The following is a 13404-nucleotide window of genomic DNA, read 5'->3' as shown; positions in this document are numbered from 1 at the left end:
CCTCCTCCATCAAAACTTACCTTGTTTGGAGGCAAAGTGAAAGAAATACTTCTAAAGAGAGGTATGGAAACTGTATGTTTGGAAACAGGAATCCTAGAGAGAATCAGAAAACTATCTGTCCAGAGACTATTCTCTTGTAAAGAGTGGATTTTGGAGCCAGAGAGACCTGACTTACAACTCCATCTCTACTGATAAGCCCCACCTGGAGTATTCTCAGACAGGTTACTTAATTCTCAGAAGACTTGCTTTTCACTCTTCGGGTTAACAGTCTTACACATAGTTAACAATATTTTGTTAAATTCTATCTGTTCCCAAGAGAACTGTTTCTCTGTTGTGACTCCTCACTCACACAGCCTGTCCACTCCCAGGGGTTATGATCCAGCCCCAGTATGAGGATTAATCCAATTTGCACTTCTCCTGGTGGAGGCACAACCTAATTTCTCATGAAATGTGAGCTACTAGCCCTGTGAGATGAGTCCCCTGGGCACTCCTTGGTTTGGATCTGGTATAACTTACCCCCCAAAGATAAGACAAACAAATGGCTCTCTCTGTATGATACTCCACCTAAAGTATGTAACAGCCTGTTTACTTTTGAAGAATTCCTTTATTGGAGTTTCACCTTACCTTGCCACAACTATCTGGCTCTTCATGGCCGAGAGTGAGCCCTGAATAAAGTATTCACAACATTTTACAACAGACAATACACACACGCAGTGCATGAAATCTTTACAGTAACACAATCAAACATTTAACAGGATTGTTAAGAAGCATGAATTTCCTCCTATTCCTCCATTACTGGTAGATACTTAGCTTTTTAGCTCTTGCAATAAAATGCTCTCCTTCTCATCATTCCTATTCATAGGAATCCCTGAATCAATTCTTTTTGTGTAAGGTACAAATTCATGTTGAAGATGTGTTCCATTAGTTATTGAATGTGCTGAATTTCTGTCCATGGTATAACTCTTCATTTGTAGCATAATGTGTGAGGTTTTCACTTATCACACATTCATCATTTATTGAGAGGGTTCATTTGAAAAATTTTAAAGTTTCACCCATTCAATAATGTATAGCACAACATTACAACAGTCCAATCAACTTGAATTTATTTATGAGTGACTCTCTTCTATCTCCTGTTAGATTTATACGTCTACACTTTTTACACTTCCTACAATGAAATCCAAATTTTATTTCAGAAGTTGTCATCACTCCCCGCAAATCAGTTAAATCAAAGTTATTCTTCATGACCACTATGATATTAATTTATATTCCCTGAAGCCTGCCCCTCCCTGAATTTGCCTACTGGAGGTCCTTCTTGGATCTTTTCCACTGACCAATGGATAATTGGAATTCAAAGCTACACCTGAATTTCCTACATTTCTATTCACATAATTTACCCAAATATGAACTTTCTGATGGTGACTATGAGACTTCTAATTGAAGTCTTTTTCTCATTTGTGTTTTTTATGTCCAGAAATATCTACTTATTTTGAAGGTTGTCTCATACTCCATAACTTTGATAGGTTTTATCCCCAGTACGAACTATTTTATATTCCATAAGGGCTCAACTACTTTGACACTGGAACCTTCCTTCCTGGCTATGATTGAAAATCACAGAGAAAAAAATTACTCATGGTTTCACTTATACTATGTAAACTATAAGCCATGAACAAGGACCTCAGACACTCTTGTAAGATTTTTCTTCCATTTGGGTTCTCTAATACTAGATAAGCTCTGCCTCCTACAGAGACATGCTCATCCTGGTCCCATCCAGAGCATTCCCTCCCTCGTGAGTTCTCTTCTGTGATGTGCTACTATGACTTCCCATATTTGTTACATTTAAAGATTCCTCCCCAATATGGGTTCTTTTATGCTTGGTGAGATTCGATCTGATATTGAAAGCCTTCCCACACTCGTTACATTGGTATGGCTTCTTTCCAGTGTGGATCCTTTTGTGTTGGTCAAGGACTGATCTGTAATTGAAGGATTTCCCACACTCACAATTATACGGCTGCTGCCCATTATGGACACCTTTATGGTTGATAAGACTTGAGTGTGAGATGTATGCCTTCCCACACTCATCACATCTATAGGGCTTCTCACCTGTGTGGATCCTTCTATGCACTGTGAGGCCTGAGCTGTTCCTGAATGCCTTCCCACACCTATCGCACACATAGGGTTTTTCCCCTGTATGGATCCTTTTGTGTTGAGAAAGGAGAGAGCTGTAACTAAAAGATTTCCCACACTCAACACATTTGAAGGGTTTCTCCCCAAGATGGACCCTTTTATGGCTTATAAGAGTTCTGCTTGAGAAAAAAGCTTTTCCACATTCATCACACGTGTAGGGTGTCTTGCCAGGGTGGGTACTTTTATGGTTAATAAGGCTTGAGTGTGAGATGTACGCTTTTCCACACACGTCACATTCATAGGGCTTCTCACCAGTATGGATTCTTTTATGCACTTTAAGGCTTGAGTTGTTTCTGAAGACCTTCTCACACCTGTCACATTCATAAGGTTTCTCTCTAGTGTGGACCCTTCTGTGTTGAGAAAGGAGTGAGGTGTAATTAAAAGATTTCTCACACACATCGCATTTGTAGGGCTTCTCCCCAAGATGAATTTTTTTGTGATTTATAAGGGTTCGGTATGTGATGAAGGCTTTTTCACACTCATCACACTTATAGGGCTTTTCCCCAGGGTGTACACTTTTATGATTTATAAGGCTTGAGAGTGAGATGTAGGCTTTCCCACATTCTTCACATTTGTAAGGTCTCTCCCCAGTGTGGATTCGTTTATGTACTTTAAGGCCTGAATTATTTCTGAAGGCTTTTCCACACTCATCACACCCAAAGGGTTTCTCCCTTGTATGAATCCTTTTATGCTGTTCAAGGGCAGAGCTGTAATTGAAGGATTTCTCACAATAACTACATTTATAGGGCTTCTCCCCAAGATGGATTCCTTTGTGGTTTTTAAGGCTAGAGCGTGAGATATAGGCTTTTCCACACACATCACACTTATATGGTTTTTCCCCAGTATGAAGCCGCCTGTGGACTTTGAGTCCTGAATTGTTTCTGAAAGTTTTTCCACACACATCACATACATAAGGTCTCTCTCCAGTGTGAATCGTTTTATGCTGAAGAAGAAGTGAGTTATAACTGAATGATTTTCCACACTCCTTACATTCATGGGCTTTCTTCCCAGGGTGAATGCTTTTATGGACTGCAAGGCCTGAGCTATAGCTGAATGCTTTGCCACAGACATCACATTTGTAAGGTTTCTCTCCTGTGTGGATCCTTTTATGCACTATAAGGCCTGAGCTGTTCCTGAAGGCCTTTCCACATTCATCACATTCATAAGGTTTCTCTCCAGTGTGGATGACTTTATGCTGAATGAGGAGAGAGCTATAATTAAACGATTTCTCACACTCATCACATTTATAAGGTTTATCTCCAAAGTGGATGCTTTTATGATTTAGAAGTGTTCTGCAAGTAATGAAGGCCTTCCCACACTCATCACATTCATAGGGCTTCTCCCCTGTGTGAATCCTTTTGTGGACTCTAAGGCCAGAGCTATTACTGAAGGTTTTCCCACAGATGTCACATTCATAGGGCTTCTCACCTGTGTGGATCCTTTTGTGGACTCTGAGACCAGAGCTGTTCCTGAAGGCCTTCCCACACTCACCACATTCATAGGGCTTCTCCCCAGTGTGGATCCTTTTATGCTGGTCCAAAACAGAGCTATAATTGAAGGATTTTCCACACTCATCACACTTACAGTTCTTTTCCCCAGAATGGGTGCTTTTGTGGTTTATAAGGCTGGAGTAGGACATGTAGGCTTTCCCACATTCCTCACACTTGTACGGCTTCTCCCCAGTATGGATCCGCTTGTGGACTCGAAGGCTCGAGCTGCTCCGGAAAGTCCCCCCACAGTCATCACACTCATAGCGTTTTTCACCAGTGTGCATAATTTTATGTTGAACAAGTCGAGAATTATATTTGAAGGATTTCCCACAGTCATCACATTTATGTGATTTCTTAACAGCACTGGTTTTCTGCTGTAGAATGGGATGAGAGTTTCCATTAATGCTCTCCACACATTTGCCTTGTTCACTGCTTTTCTGTTCTATACAGACAGGTTGGTGTGTAACATGTTTTGAGCTCAGATGTAAGCTTTTCTCAGATGCCTCATCTTCCTGTTCTGTCTTTATATTTGCTGTATTCTTGGTTTTGCCAATCTTTTCCCTGATGCCACTTTTGTCTTCCTTCATTCTTTTTCCCTCAGGCTTTTCCATCTGATTCTCTACCTTGCTATCCCAATCACAAGTTTCACCAACCTTAGATTCCTGCATATGATCCTTGTGAAGACCTTCCATTTTTGGCCACACAGATTCTGCATTTCCAATATTTTCACACTTTTCAGTTGATTCCTCATCCTCAGTGCCCCTCGTCTTCAAATGTGACACTAAACCAAGAAAATGAAAATGATACCTTCACTTTAGAAGAAACTGAAGGAATTACATCCAAATTCACTCATTCACTCAACAATTGTTTATTGACTACATGCTGTGTGATAGGTACCATTTTTAACTGCTGAGGATACAGTGGTGGACATGCCAAAATTTCTGTCCCTGTGGAGCTAATGCTAAAATGCTAGAGCCCTGGATTGTCAATGGAACAGAGAGCTTTTCTATTCTTGCATAACAGCTTAGCATGAGGGCAAGTTGAAACGGGTTGGAATGACGCACAGAACCAAAGGCAACATTGATCAATTTCTGAAAAATGCCACCTAGTCTTGGAAAAACAAACAGTGGGTAGAAGTAATTTCTGAAAAATAGGAGACTGAAAGAGTAATAAAACAAAAGCTAAGAAGACATAATCAGCAGAGGGCAGGCAAGCAAAACTAAAGGAGAAATCAGTACATGAGTAGAGGTATTGGGGAATTGGTTATGAAATCATGAGGACAGTCACATCAGACTTGAGAAAGAAAACAAGCTGCTGCTGCCTGTCGTTGGTGTGGCCCGCCTAGATTTCCCTTCCAAGGAAAACACTGACCCTGGAGAGCGGTTAGTCAGGGAGGAACTCTATATGGAAGAACACACTCTGGCTTGCCAGGCAGAGGCTTTCACTCCTACTTTATGAACCGGCTAACTGCAGTCAGAGCATATCAAAGATCAGAAGCTAAAACACAAACCATCAAGCAAAGGATAATAATACTGCCTAAGTTCAAATACCTAGCTGTATGACCTCAAGAAAGTTATTTAACCTCTTTATGCCACAGTTTCCTCATCTGTAAAATGAGGGCAACAGAACTGTTGTGAGTATTACATTAAATAACATATATAAGGTATGGAGAACAATGCCAGTGACTTGGGTAGTTCTATATGCTATACCATCTACTTTATTATTTAATCAAGGTCAGGTTACTGGATCAGGGCTACAACCTGAGGATAATCCACAGGACTCAGGAAAGGTAAACCCCTTCTCAAAGCAGATTTTAGGGCCCAGGCAGTGACTCTCTGTTCCCCTGAAGGCACTCTACACACAGCTGGCACTCCGTCAGCATCCACCTGCTAAAAGACTGACTCTTGAGAACAAAACAAACAGTTCTAAACTAGTTGTTCCCCAACCTTAGACATTTAGACATTTGTGATTAGACTTAGTTAAAATTCAGACTTCCCCTCTTACCCTGGGTATCAGACCCTCTTGGTTGGTACTCTGTAGTTCTACTTAGAAACTATATTTGAACATGTGACGAGAAAACAAGGGCACTAAAAGTAAGATATATACTCTGGAGTAGACACATATAAAGAATCACACTCATGATCGAACTTATGCTTATGGGATTGGAATGATGGACTCTGAATTTAAATTTACAGAACAGGAGGAGCTAGGAACCCAGAATATCACCAGGAAGATAAAACAAAGAATCACTCAGTAGACATTTTAAAAAGGTGGTTCATCTGAGAAAGCTTCACAAAATGACTATTAAGTAATATTAGGTAAGAGATCATTAGAAGTCACTGAGAAATGCTGGCATGACCTAGTTCCTTGCTCCCTTTCTTTACTTCCTTGGGCAGAACAGTCCATGCCATTTAAAATGTGAGTGCTACTGGGTGGGCAGTGGAATTCCAGACCATCAACAGCAACACACCGTTCATCTGAATCCTGCTCCCATCACATCAGAGACCCTGCTCCATCCATTCCCTTTGGCCTTGGCCCCTCCACCTCTACTCACCCTCAGCCCTGAAAAGAGAAAGACGTTCAAGTTTCTACAGCCATAAAACTAATCCCCTAAAACTGCCAGGGAAACCCACAAAATTTGTCAGGGGGAAAAAAAGAAAAGGAAGAGCTACAAGGGAGGAGAACTAACCATACTAGATATCTAAATATGCCAAAAGGCTGTTACAACTAAAACAGTGTGGTATTGGTATATAAATAAACAGAATAGAATTAAAATTCAGAATAATCCCAATTACACAAAGAAATCAAGTATATGATAAAGATGGTATATCAAATTATTGAGGCAAAAACGGTCTTTTTAATAGTGTTGGAACAAGTATAAAGCCATTTGGAAAAAAATAAAACTAGATCTATTCTTTACACCATTCACAGGAATAAACTCCAAACGTAGCAGATCTCTAAATATTAAAAACACTATACAAATGCTAGAAGAAAACATGGGTGAATGCCTCCATAACCTAAGTATAGAGAAAGTTTTCTATGACCCAGATGCAATAAATGAAAACATTAATAAACTGGACTATGTAGAAATAAAAGTAAAATTTCATGGCAAAAATACCATAAGCAAAATCAACAAATAAATGACAAGGTGGAAGAAAATATTTGCAAGATACATCATATATAAGTGCTTATATAAGTGATAATATCTCTAATATACTAAGAATTTTTAAAAGTTGAAGAAAAAGAGTCTAAAAATCCTACAGAAAAATGGGCAAAAGACATGAAGACAATTCACAAAAAGAAAAACTAAAATGGCCCTTAAACATGTTTTCAATTTCACTCGTAATAAGAGAAATGCAAATAAGAACTATATAAAGATCCCCTTTCTCATCTATCAGATTGGCAAATATTCAAAAACTTAACAATATGCTCTGTGGGTGAGGCTGTGGGGAAACAGGCATTCTCATCCATTACTGGGAATGCAAACTGGCATAACCCCTGTTGAAGGAAATTTGCCAATATCTACACAACTATGTATGCATTATTCTCTAATAGAGAAATCCCATCTAGGAATTCAAACCAAAGATACACTTCCAACAATACAAAAGTATATATGCACAAAGTTATTCATCGTAGCCTTATTTTTAATTACAAAATTTGGAAAACTACCTACATGTCCAAGCACAGAAGACTGGTTAAATAAACTACAATAGCACATATACACACTGGAGAACTAAAAAAGAATGAGGAACATTTCCATAAATTGATAGGAAGCAATTTCCATGATAGGTTGTAAAGTGAAGAAAAGCATATATGCTACATTCTACGTAAGAAAATAAAAAAAACAAGCATACAGCTGCTTATCTTTTCAGTAATGTGAGAATCCACAGAACAGTGAAGCCTGTTACCTATAAGGGGTAGGGTGGGGGAACAGAACAGAAGGGAGAGGGGAGAGAGATGCTCGAGTACAGCTTTTTGTATAGTCTTTACCCACGGAAGCATGATCATGTTCTGCAGACTCAAAGAATAAAATTAAATCAGTGACAAAACTGGACAACGGGAAAGTGAAACCAGAAACTGAACAGAAACAAATTAACTCATTTGTGTTTCACATGAATACCATAACAAGAAGGAAACAAAAAAGAAACAAAGAACTAACCCATGTCACTTGGGTACATAGTATGTGACTATACTATATACTCTCAGTCTTGGGAAGGCTGGAGGGGGAAGTGGGGAAGAGCTGCAAACAATCCTTTTTAGCAGGTTTGCTTTCTGTAGTGGAATGGGCAAAACAATTCAGAAACAATTTTAGATCTATTATGAGACTGAGTAAATGTGTTGATTTAGTTGCGAGCCAGGGCCCTCCTGGAGGAAGAAGGAATATAAAAATATGGAACAGGAGAAGATAAGAAAGAACCCTTTGTGGACAAATTGGAGGTACTGGTGTGAACTCATGATTTCTAAATTATATATAAATGTGCACATCATATAAATGTATATTCACATGTATTTAAATTTGTATGTATACAGGTGTAAATGTATATATATTCTCTAGCTCTGTCTGCTGACAGCTAAGAAGCAAAAATACCTGAGTTAACCAGCACACATCTAGCACCTTGTTCTGTGTCTCTACTACCACAACCTAGTAAAAGGAAGCAGGAGGATTCCAGGCTGGGGGCAGGATAGGTACAAAAGGAGCTGAGACATCCTGTTAGGCCAGCAAATAAGGAGATGCTTAAAACAAAACAAAAATGTGGGCACAAGACCCAGCTTCAACATCGAATTTAGGCTCCATAATAATTATGTAAAGAATTGTAAGCCATTGAAAATAGGATTTCTTGAGTACACACAGGCACAAACAGGGGAGAAAGGGAGGCCTCTTGCTGACAGCAGAATGCCAGGGCCGGTTGGTAAATGTGGAGGCAGTAGTAGAGCTGCAAGAAAAAACTCAGCATTCTGCAACTATCAAGGTAAAGACTGGATCAGGGAAGAATTATCAATGGATTCTAAATCTAGGGAGAAATTCTGACAAGGAGCAGGATATATGCATGGTCTTAGAATATTCTCCCATAGACCGCAAGGGGTAAAATAGTAATTACACAGTGGAGAATCTTGGCTAGGGGTCTTAAGTTAATATTGTCAGTGGGGGCAGATAAACATCATGTGCTTCCAGAAGTGATGCCCTGAGGACACATCACCTATAAGAATGCATTACCTGAAATGAAACAGGGAAACATCAGGTAGATCAGATAAATCCAAAATAAAGAACATTCTACTAAAAGCTATCTGTATTCTTCAAAAATGTCATTTTCATAAAAGACAAAGAAAGGCTATAGAAATGTTCCATATGAAAGAAGCCTGCAGAGATTTGACCACAAATTCAATACCTGACCTCACCTGGATATGCAGTGAAGGGACAAGCTTTATGAAAAATAATCGTGCAGGGCTTCCCTGGTGGCGCAGTGGTTGAGAGTCCGCCTGCCAATGCAGGGGACACGGGTTCGTGCCCCGGTCCGGGAAGATCCCACATGCCGCGGAGCGGCTGGGCCCGTGAGCCATGGCCGCTGGGCCTGCGCGTCCGGAGCCTGTGCTCCGCAACGGGAGAGGCCACAACAGTGAGAGGCCCGCATACAGCAAAAAAAAAAAAAAAAAATCGTGCCAACTGATGGAACTGGAGTATGTATGATAAGTTAGGCAAAAGTAATATCAAATTTAAATTTATTCAAGTTGACAATTATACTGTAGTTATGCAAGAGAATATCCCTATAAATATACACTGAAGTGTTTAGGGATAAAGGGCCATGCATGATGTATGTAAGTTACCCTCAAATGGTTTAGGAAAAAAATAGATAGATGGATAGATATGCATGAAAGAGCAAGAGAGAGAAGACAAAATGAAGTAGAATGTTAACCACAGGTAAATGAGTAAAGGGTATTTTTTTCACTATTCTTACCCTTAAAATTTTTCTACATATTTGAAATTATTTCCAAATAAAAAGTTTAAAAATGTCAAAATGTAAATTTAAAATTCTCTCAACTATACCTTCCCCTCCAGGTACTGCTTTCGCCATCCTGTCTCCTGTTCACAGTTGTGTCCTGGAAAAGTGGTCTTCACGTCCCGTCTCCCCTCATGCCTCATCTATTTAATCTGAATTCTTCCACTCAGACCATGCTGCATTAGCTTCTTCAGGGCCAGGTGCTGACTCCCCTGCCTGCTAGCCCTTGGATGTTCCTGGCTCCCTGTCCCGTCTTGAACCTCTCCTCTTGTGACTCTACATGCTCTCCCTGGGCAGTCCCATATATATGCGTGGCTCCTACAAGCTGTCTTGTAGAACCTCATCTCTGGCCCACACTCCTCTCTTCAATTATAGAGCCTCATATCCACCTGTCTCGGGCACTTCTCTTTCCCTCACCACTCCACATCCAAAAGACCGCTTAAGACCAGCTGATTCCACTGCCTACACAGTTCTCATGCCGCCACCCCCCACTCCATTTCCACTGCTAGGGCCTTAGTTTAAGCCCTCCTAAATTCCCTTCTGAACTCCTGCCATAGTCTCCCTACCTTCATTCTTATCCCTTTCCAATTCTCTTCCAATAACTGTCAAGAATTTTGTAAAATGCACACGTGAACACTCCCCAGTGGGTGTTCCCAGGCTACCTAGTGTGCTTGAAGCCTTCTGCATCTGGCCAGCTGGAGTGACTTGCTAAACACCAAAGGGGCCATGCTAATTCACCCCTTGCTGACACCACACTTACTAATGCTTGAGCCAGATGGACCCTTTCCCCTCTCTCTGACAGGCTAATTCTCAGTTCCCTTCATGTCCTCTCGGATTCCTTGTTTGATTGGCTGCTGACTGGCCAGGTCTACATGAAATCACAAATACTTCACTGTTTACCTCTCTAACCTAGGCAGACTCCAGGAGTCTCCCTGTTCTAGCCCTGCTTAACCTCCTCTGTTTGGGTGGAAGCAGAGTTTCCCATCATCTGATTGTAGTTCATCCAATCCCCTTAACCACAAATCAAAACAGAGCAATATAAATGTGTAGCTCCATTGAAAACAGATGGCTTGCAATGAAATTCATATTAATCAATACTAAGACTAAGAAAAGTTCAGTCAAACACACAGGCAGAAAAGCACTAAAACATAATGATGGTATTAGAAGTGGGAAGTCTGTGGGAGATGCTTAGGTTATGAAGAGTGGAGCCTTCATGAATGGGATTAGTGTTCTTAGAAAAGAGATACCACAGACACCCCTTGGGGCCTTGGTCTTGGACTTCCCAGCATCCAGAACTATGTAAAATAAATTTGTTTATAAGCCACTTAGTCTGCGGTATTTTGTTATAGCAGCCCACAAGGACTAAGACAGCGCTAAATTGTAAAGACAGTCAAGAGAATAACAAAATATTAAGTTATCCTTACAAACATTACTGAAGATACACTCTAGTATCTCAGTTATCTCTGCGACTGAGTGTTGCCCAGCAAACTTATATAATGATCCATATCCTACTTTTCTCTGCAGCCACTGGGCTAGTCCTAGGGACACAGAGATGCATAAAACAAGTCCTGGCCAATAAGGACTTGCAAACTAGTATGAGAGTCTGGCAGGAAAACAACCAACACGATAAAAATGGCAGACACTAGTCATGGATGAGGGAAGAAGGGGTAGGGATAGACTCTGCTTCAAAGAACTAGGAAGAGCTTCAAGAAGAGAGGAATAGTTCTAACAGAGGGAAGAGCAGGTGCAAAGGGGCTGGTGTCCACCACCCTCTGGACAACTGGAACAGAAGATGGCAGGCACAGCTGGATAAGTGGGCAAAAAGAAGGGCTGCACCAGGCTCTGCCCATCATACTGAGGAGTCCAGACTTGATCCCGAGGGGTTTTAGACAAAGAGGGACAAACTCGGATATGCATTTTGAAAGATCACTTATTCGATCAAATCAGGAGTTAGTAAAGGGCCAGACAGAAAACATTTTAGGTTTTGTTGGCCACATACAACTCTATTACTTGTTTTTCTTTTCCTTTTTTTCTCTTTGCTTTGCTTTTTAACATCACTTTAAAAATGTAAAAACCATTCTCAGCTTGCAGGCCATACAAAAACAGACCACAGACCCAGAAGTCTACCAATTCCTGTTAGATAAAATCAAGGAATCAGAATTAATTTAGGATGGTGTGAGATAATGGCATTGTGGCCATTATCTTTTTTTTTTTTTTAAGACTAAAGTATGCTAGGATAATATGGCATGAAGTCTGGAATTTCCTTTAAAATACTTCAACAAAGAAAAATGAAAAAGGGAAAAGGGAAACAAATGTAGCCAAATCCTAATAACTGTTGAATCTGAGTGATGGATGTATGGAGTTCACTGTACTATTCTACTTTCCAGTTATGTTTACATTTCTTCATAATATAAAATTAAAAGAAATACAGATCACTCATACTAGTTGCAATGGGAGAATGGATTGGGAGCGGGGGGGGGGGGGGGGGGAACTGAGTCCTGCAGTCTAGAAGGTTATTATAATCCAATCAAGACTGATGTGGTGGCTAGCTCATGTGTCCCCTATGACACAAGAAAGGAATCGCTCCAAAAGCACAACTCCTGCATAGACAGAGGGACAGACAGGTTTAATTTCTTAAAAGTTCTCAAGGCTGATGATGGGGAACTCCTCTCTAATCAGTTTTCAACAGAGAGAGAGCTGGTTACATCCCAATAACCTAGTTACATCAGTTAAAAGTTTCAGCCACAGAAAGCCATCCACTTCTTCCAAATTACACATGACCCACACCTCCGGGCAAATGTGTGCTTCATGCTGTTCACATTCTACCACCAATGCCTAGAAAAGAACATGCAGATAGTAAGAATCTGTCTGTAACTCTTACTATCCCTGCCCAGGAGAGTCAGGAGCCACTTCTCAAGAGTAGACTCACAAGAGAGGAACTGTGGCTCACTCTGGTTGAAAATTCCTCCCTTAACAACACACTTCAATAAGCAACAGGTGCAACACCTGCAGCTACCGTGGATTTTCAGAGTACCAACCATATTCCATAAATCAATCTACCATCTGAATTATGTGTCTTAAGTTCTTGGATATTATACTGGACTTGGAGGTGACCAGAGAAAGAAAAAGAGAAAATAAGAGGGAATGTGAGGGCAAAATGCTTACCAACTCAGAAGACAGAAGTGGGAGGATGGGACAAATGAAAGATGAGACTAAGGAGTGAGAAAAGTGATACGCAGATGGACAGAGAGTACGATTTGTGATTTAGTTATTGCATTAAGTTTACGAGTATCAGAATTGTAATTGGTTAACATAAGTTGGTTCTACTGCTTAATCCTTATGATTAAAGGTGATTTTTCCTTAGAGTAAAAAATGAAATAGAGCACTCTCAAACTTGGTAGGGGAGAAGAGATTTCTAGTCATCCTAAGGAATAAGGTAAGCAAAGGAGATTTTCTGAAGCTAAAGGGGCAAAGACTGGCTTGAAGACAGTCATTAATAGATGGTTGATTAGGCTACTGTAAGGCTAAGTATCATAAACACAAGTCTCTGGAGAGAAAAGTTACTTGGTTTAATTTGTTCCTTAAACACTCTACATGACTTATTATAATAATGTATTGACATATTTAACAATCTACCAATAAATGGCAAAGTTAATGTAAAACAAAAGTTTTTTATCATTGTTAATCCCTTCTTTAAAAACCCTTGCTCAGATAAACCCTGGTACAATGTCCCT

General features: G+C 40.2%; 2 protein-coding genes across 5 annotated transcripts in view; both read right to left on the bottom strand.

Annotated features, from left to right (window-relative positions):
- The window catches only part of MGAT1 (alpha-1,3-mannosyl-glycoprotein 2-beta-N-acetylglucosaminyltransferase), a 75608-nt gene that overhangs the window by 60882 nt on the left and 1322 nt on the right, over window positions 1–13404 (bottom strand). For 2 of the 4 annotated variants that reach the window (XM_067733005.1, XM_067733011.1), the window contains exon 1: window positions 4328–4455. The exons of 1 other annotated variant lie outside the window; for it this stretch is intronic. The gene's annotated coding sequence lies outside the window, so the exon portion shown is untranslated. Of the gene's footprint in view, window positions 1–4327; window positions 4456–13404 lie in introns of those variants that run through there. One more of the 4 variants, XM_067733008.1, reaches the window with a different exon arrangement.
- Window positions 585–11995, bottom strand: ZFP62 (ZFP62 zinc finger protein). Its single transcript, XM_067732985.1, has 2 exons — window positions 9718–11995; window positions 585–4455 (listed from the first exon to the last, which is right to left on the bottom strand). Exons 1-2 carry the CDS (start codon window positions 9743–9745, stop codon window positions 1739–1741), a joined length of 2745 nt encoding a protein of 914 aa, XP_067589086.1. The 5' UTR covers window positions 9746–11995; the 3' UTR covers window positions 585–1738.

This window comes from Pseudorca crassidens, chromosome 3 (assembly GCF_039906515.1).
Source record: "Pseudorca crassidens isolate mPseCra1 chromosome 3, mPseCra1.hap1, whole genome shotgun sequence".
Taxonomy (NCBI): Eukaryota; Metazoa; Chordata; class Mammalia; order Artiodactyla; family Delphinidae; genus Pseudorca; species Pseudorca crassidens.
This window is presented reverse-complemented; position numbering and strand designations above follow the sequence as displayed.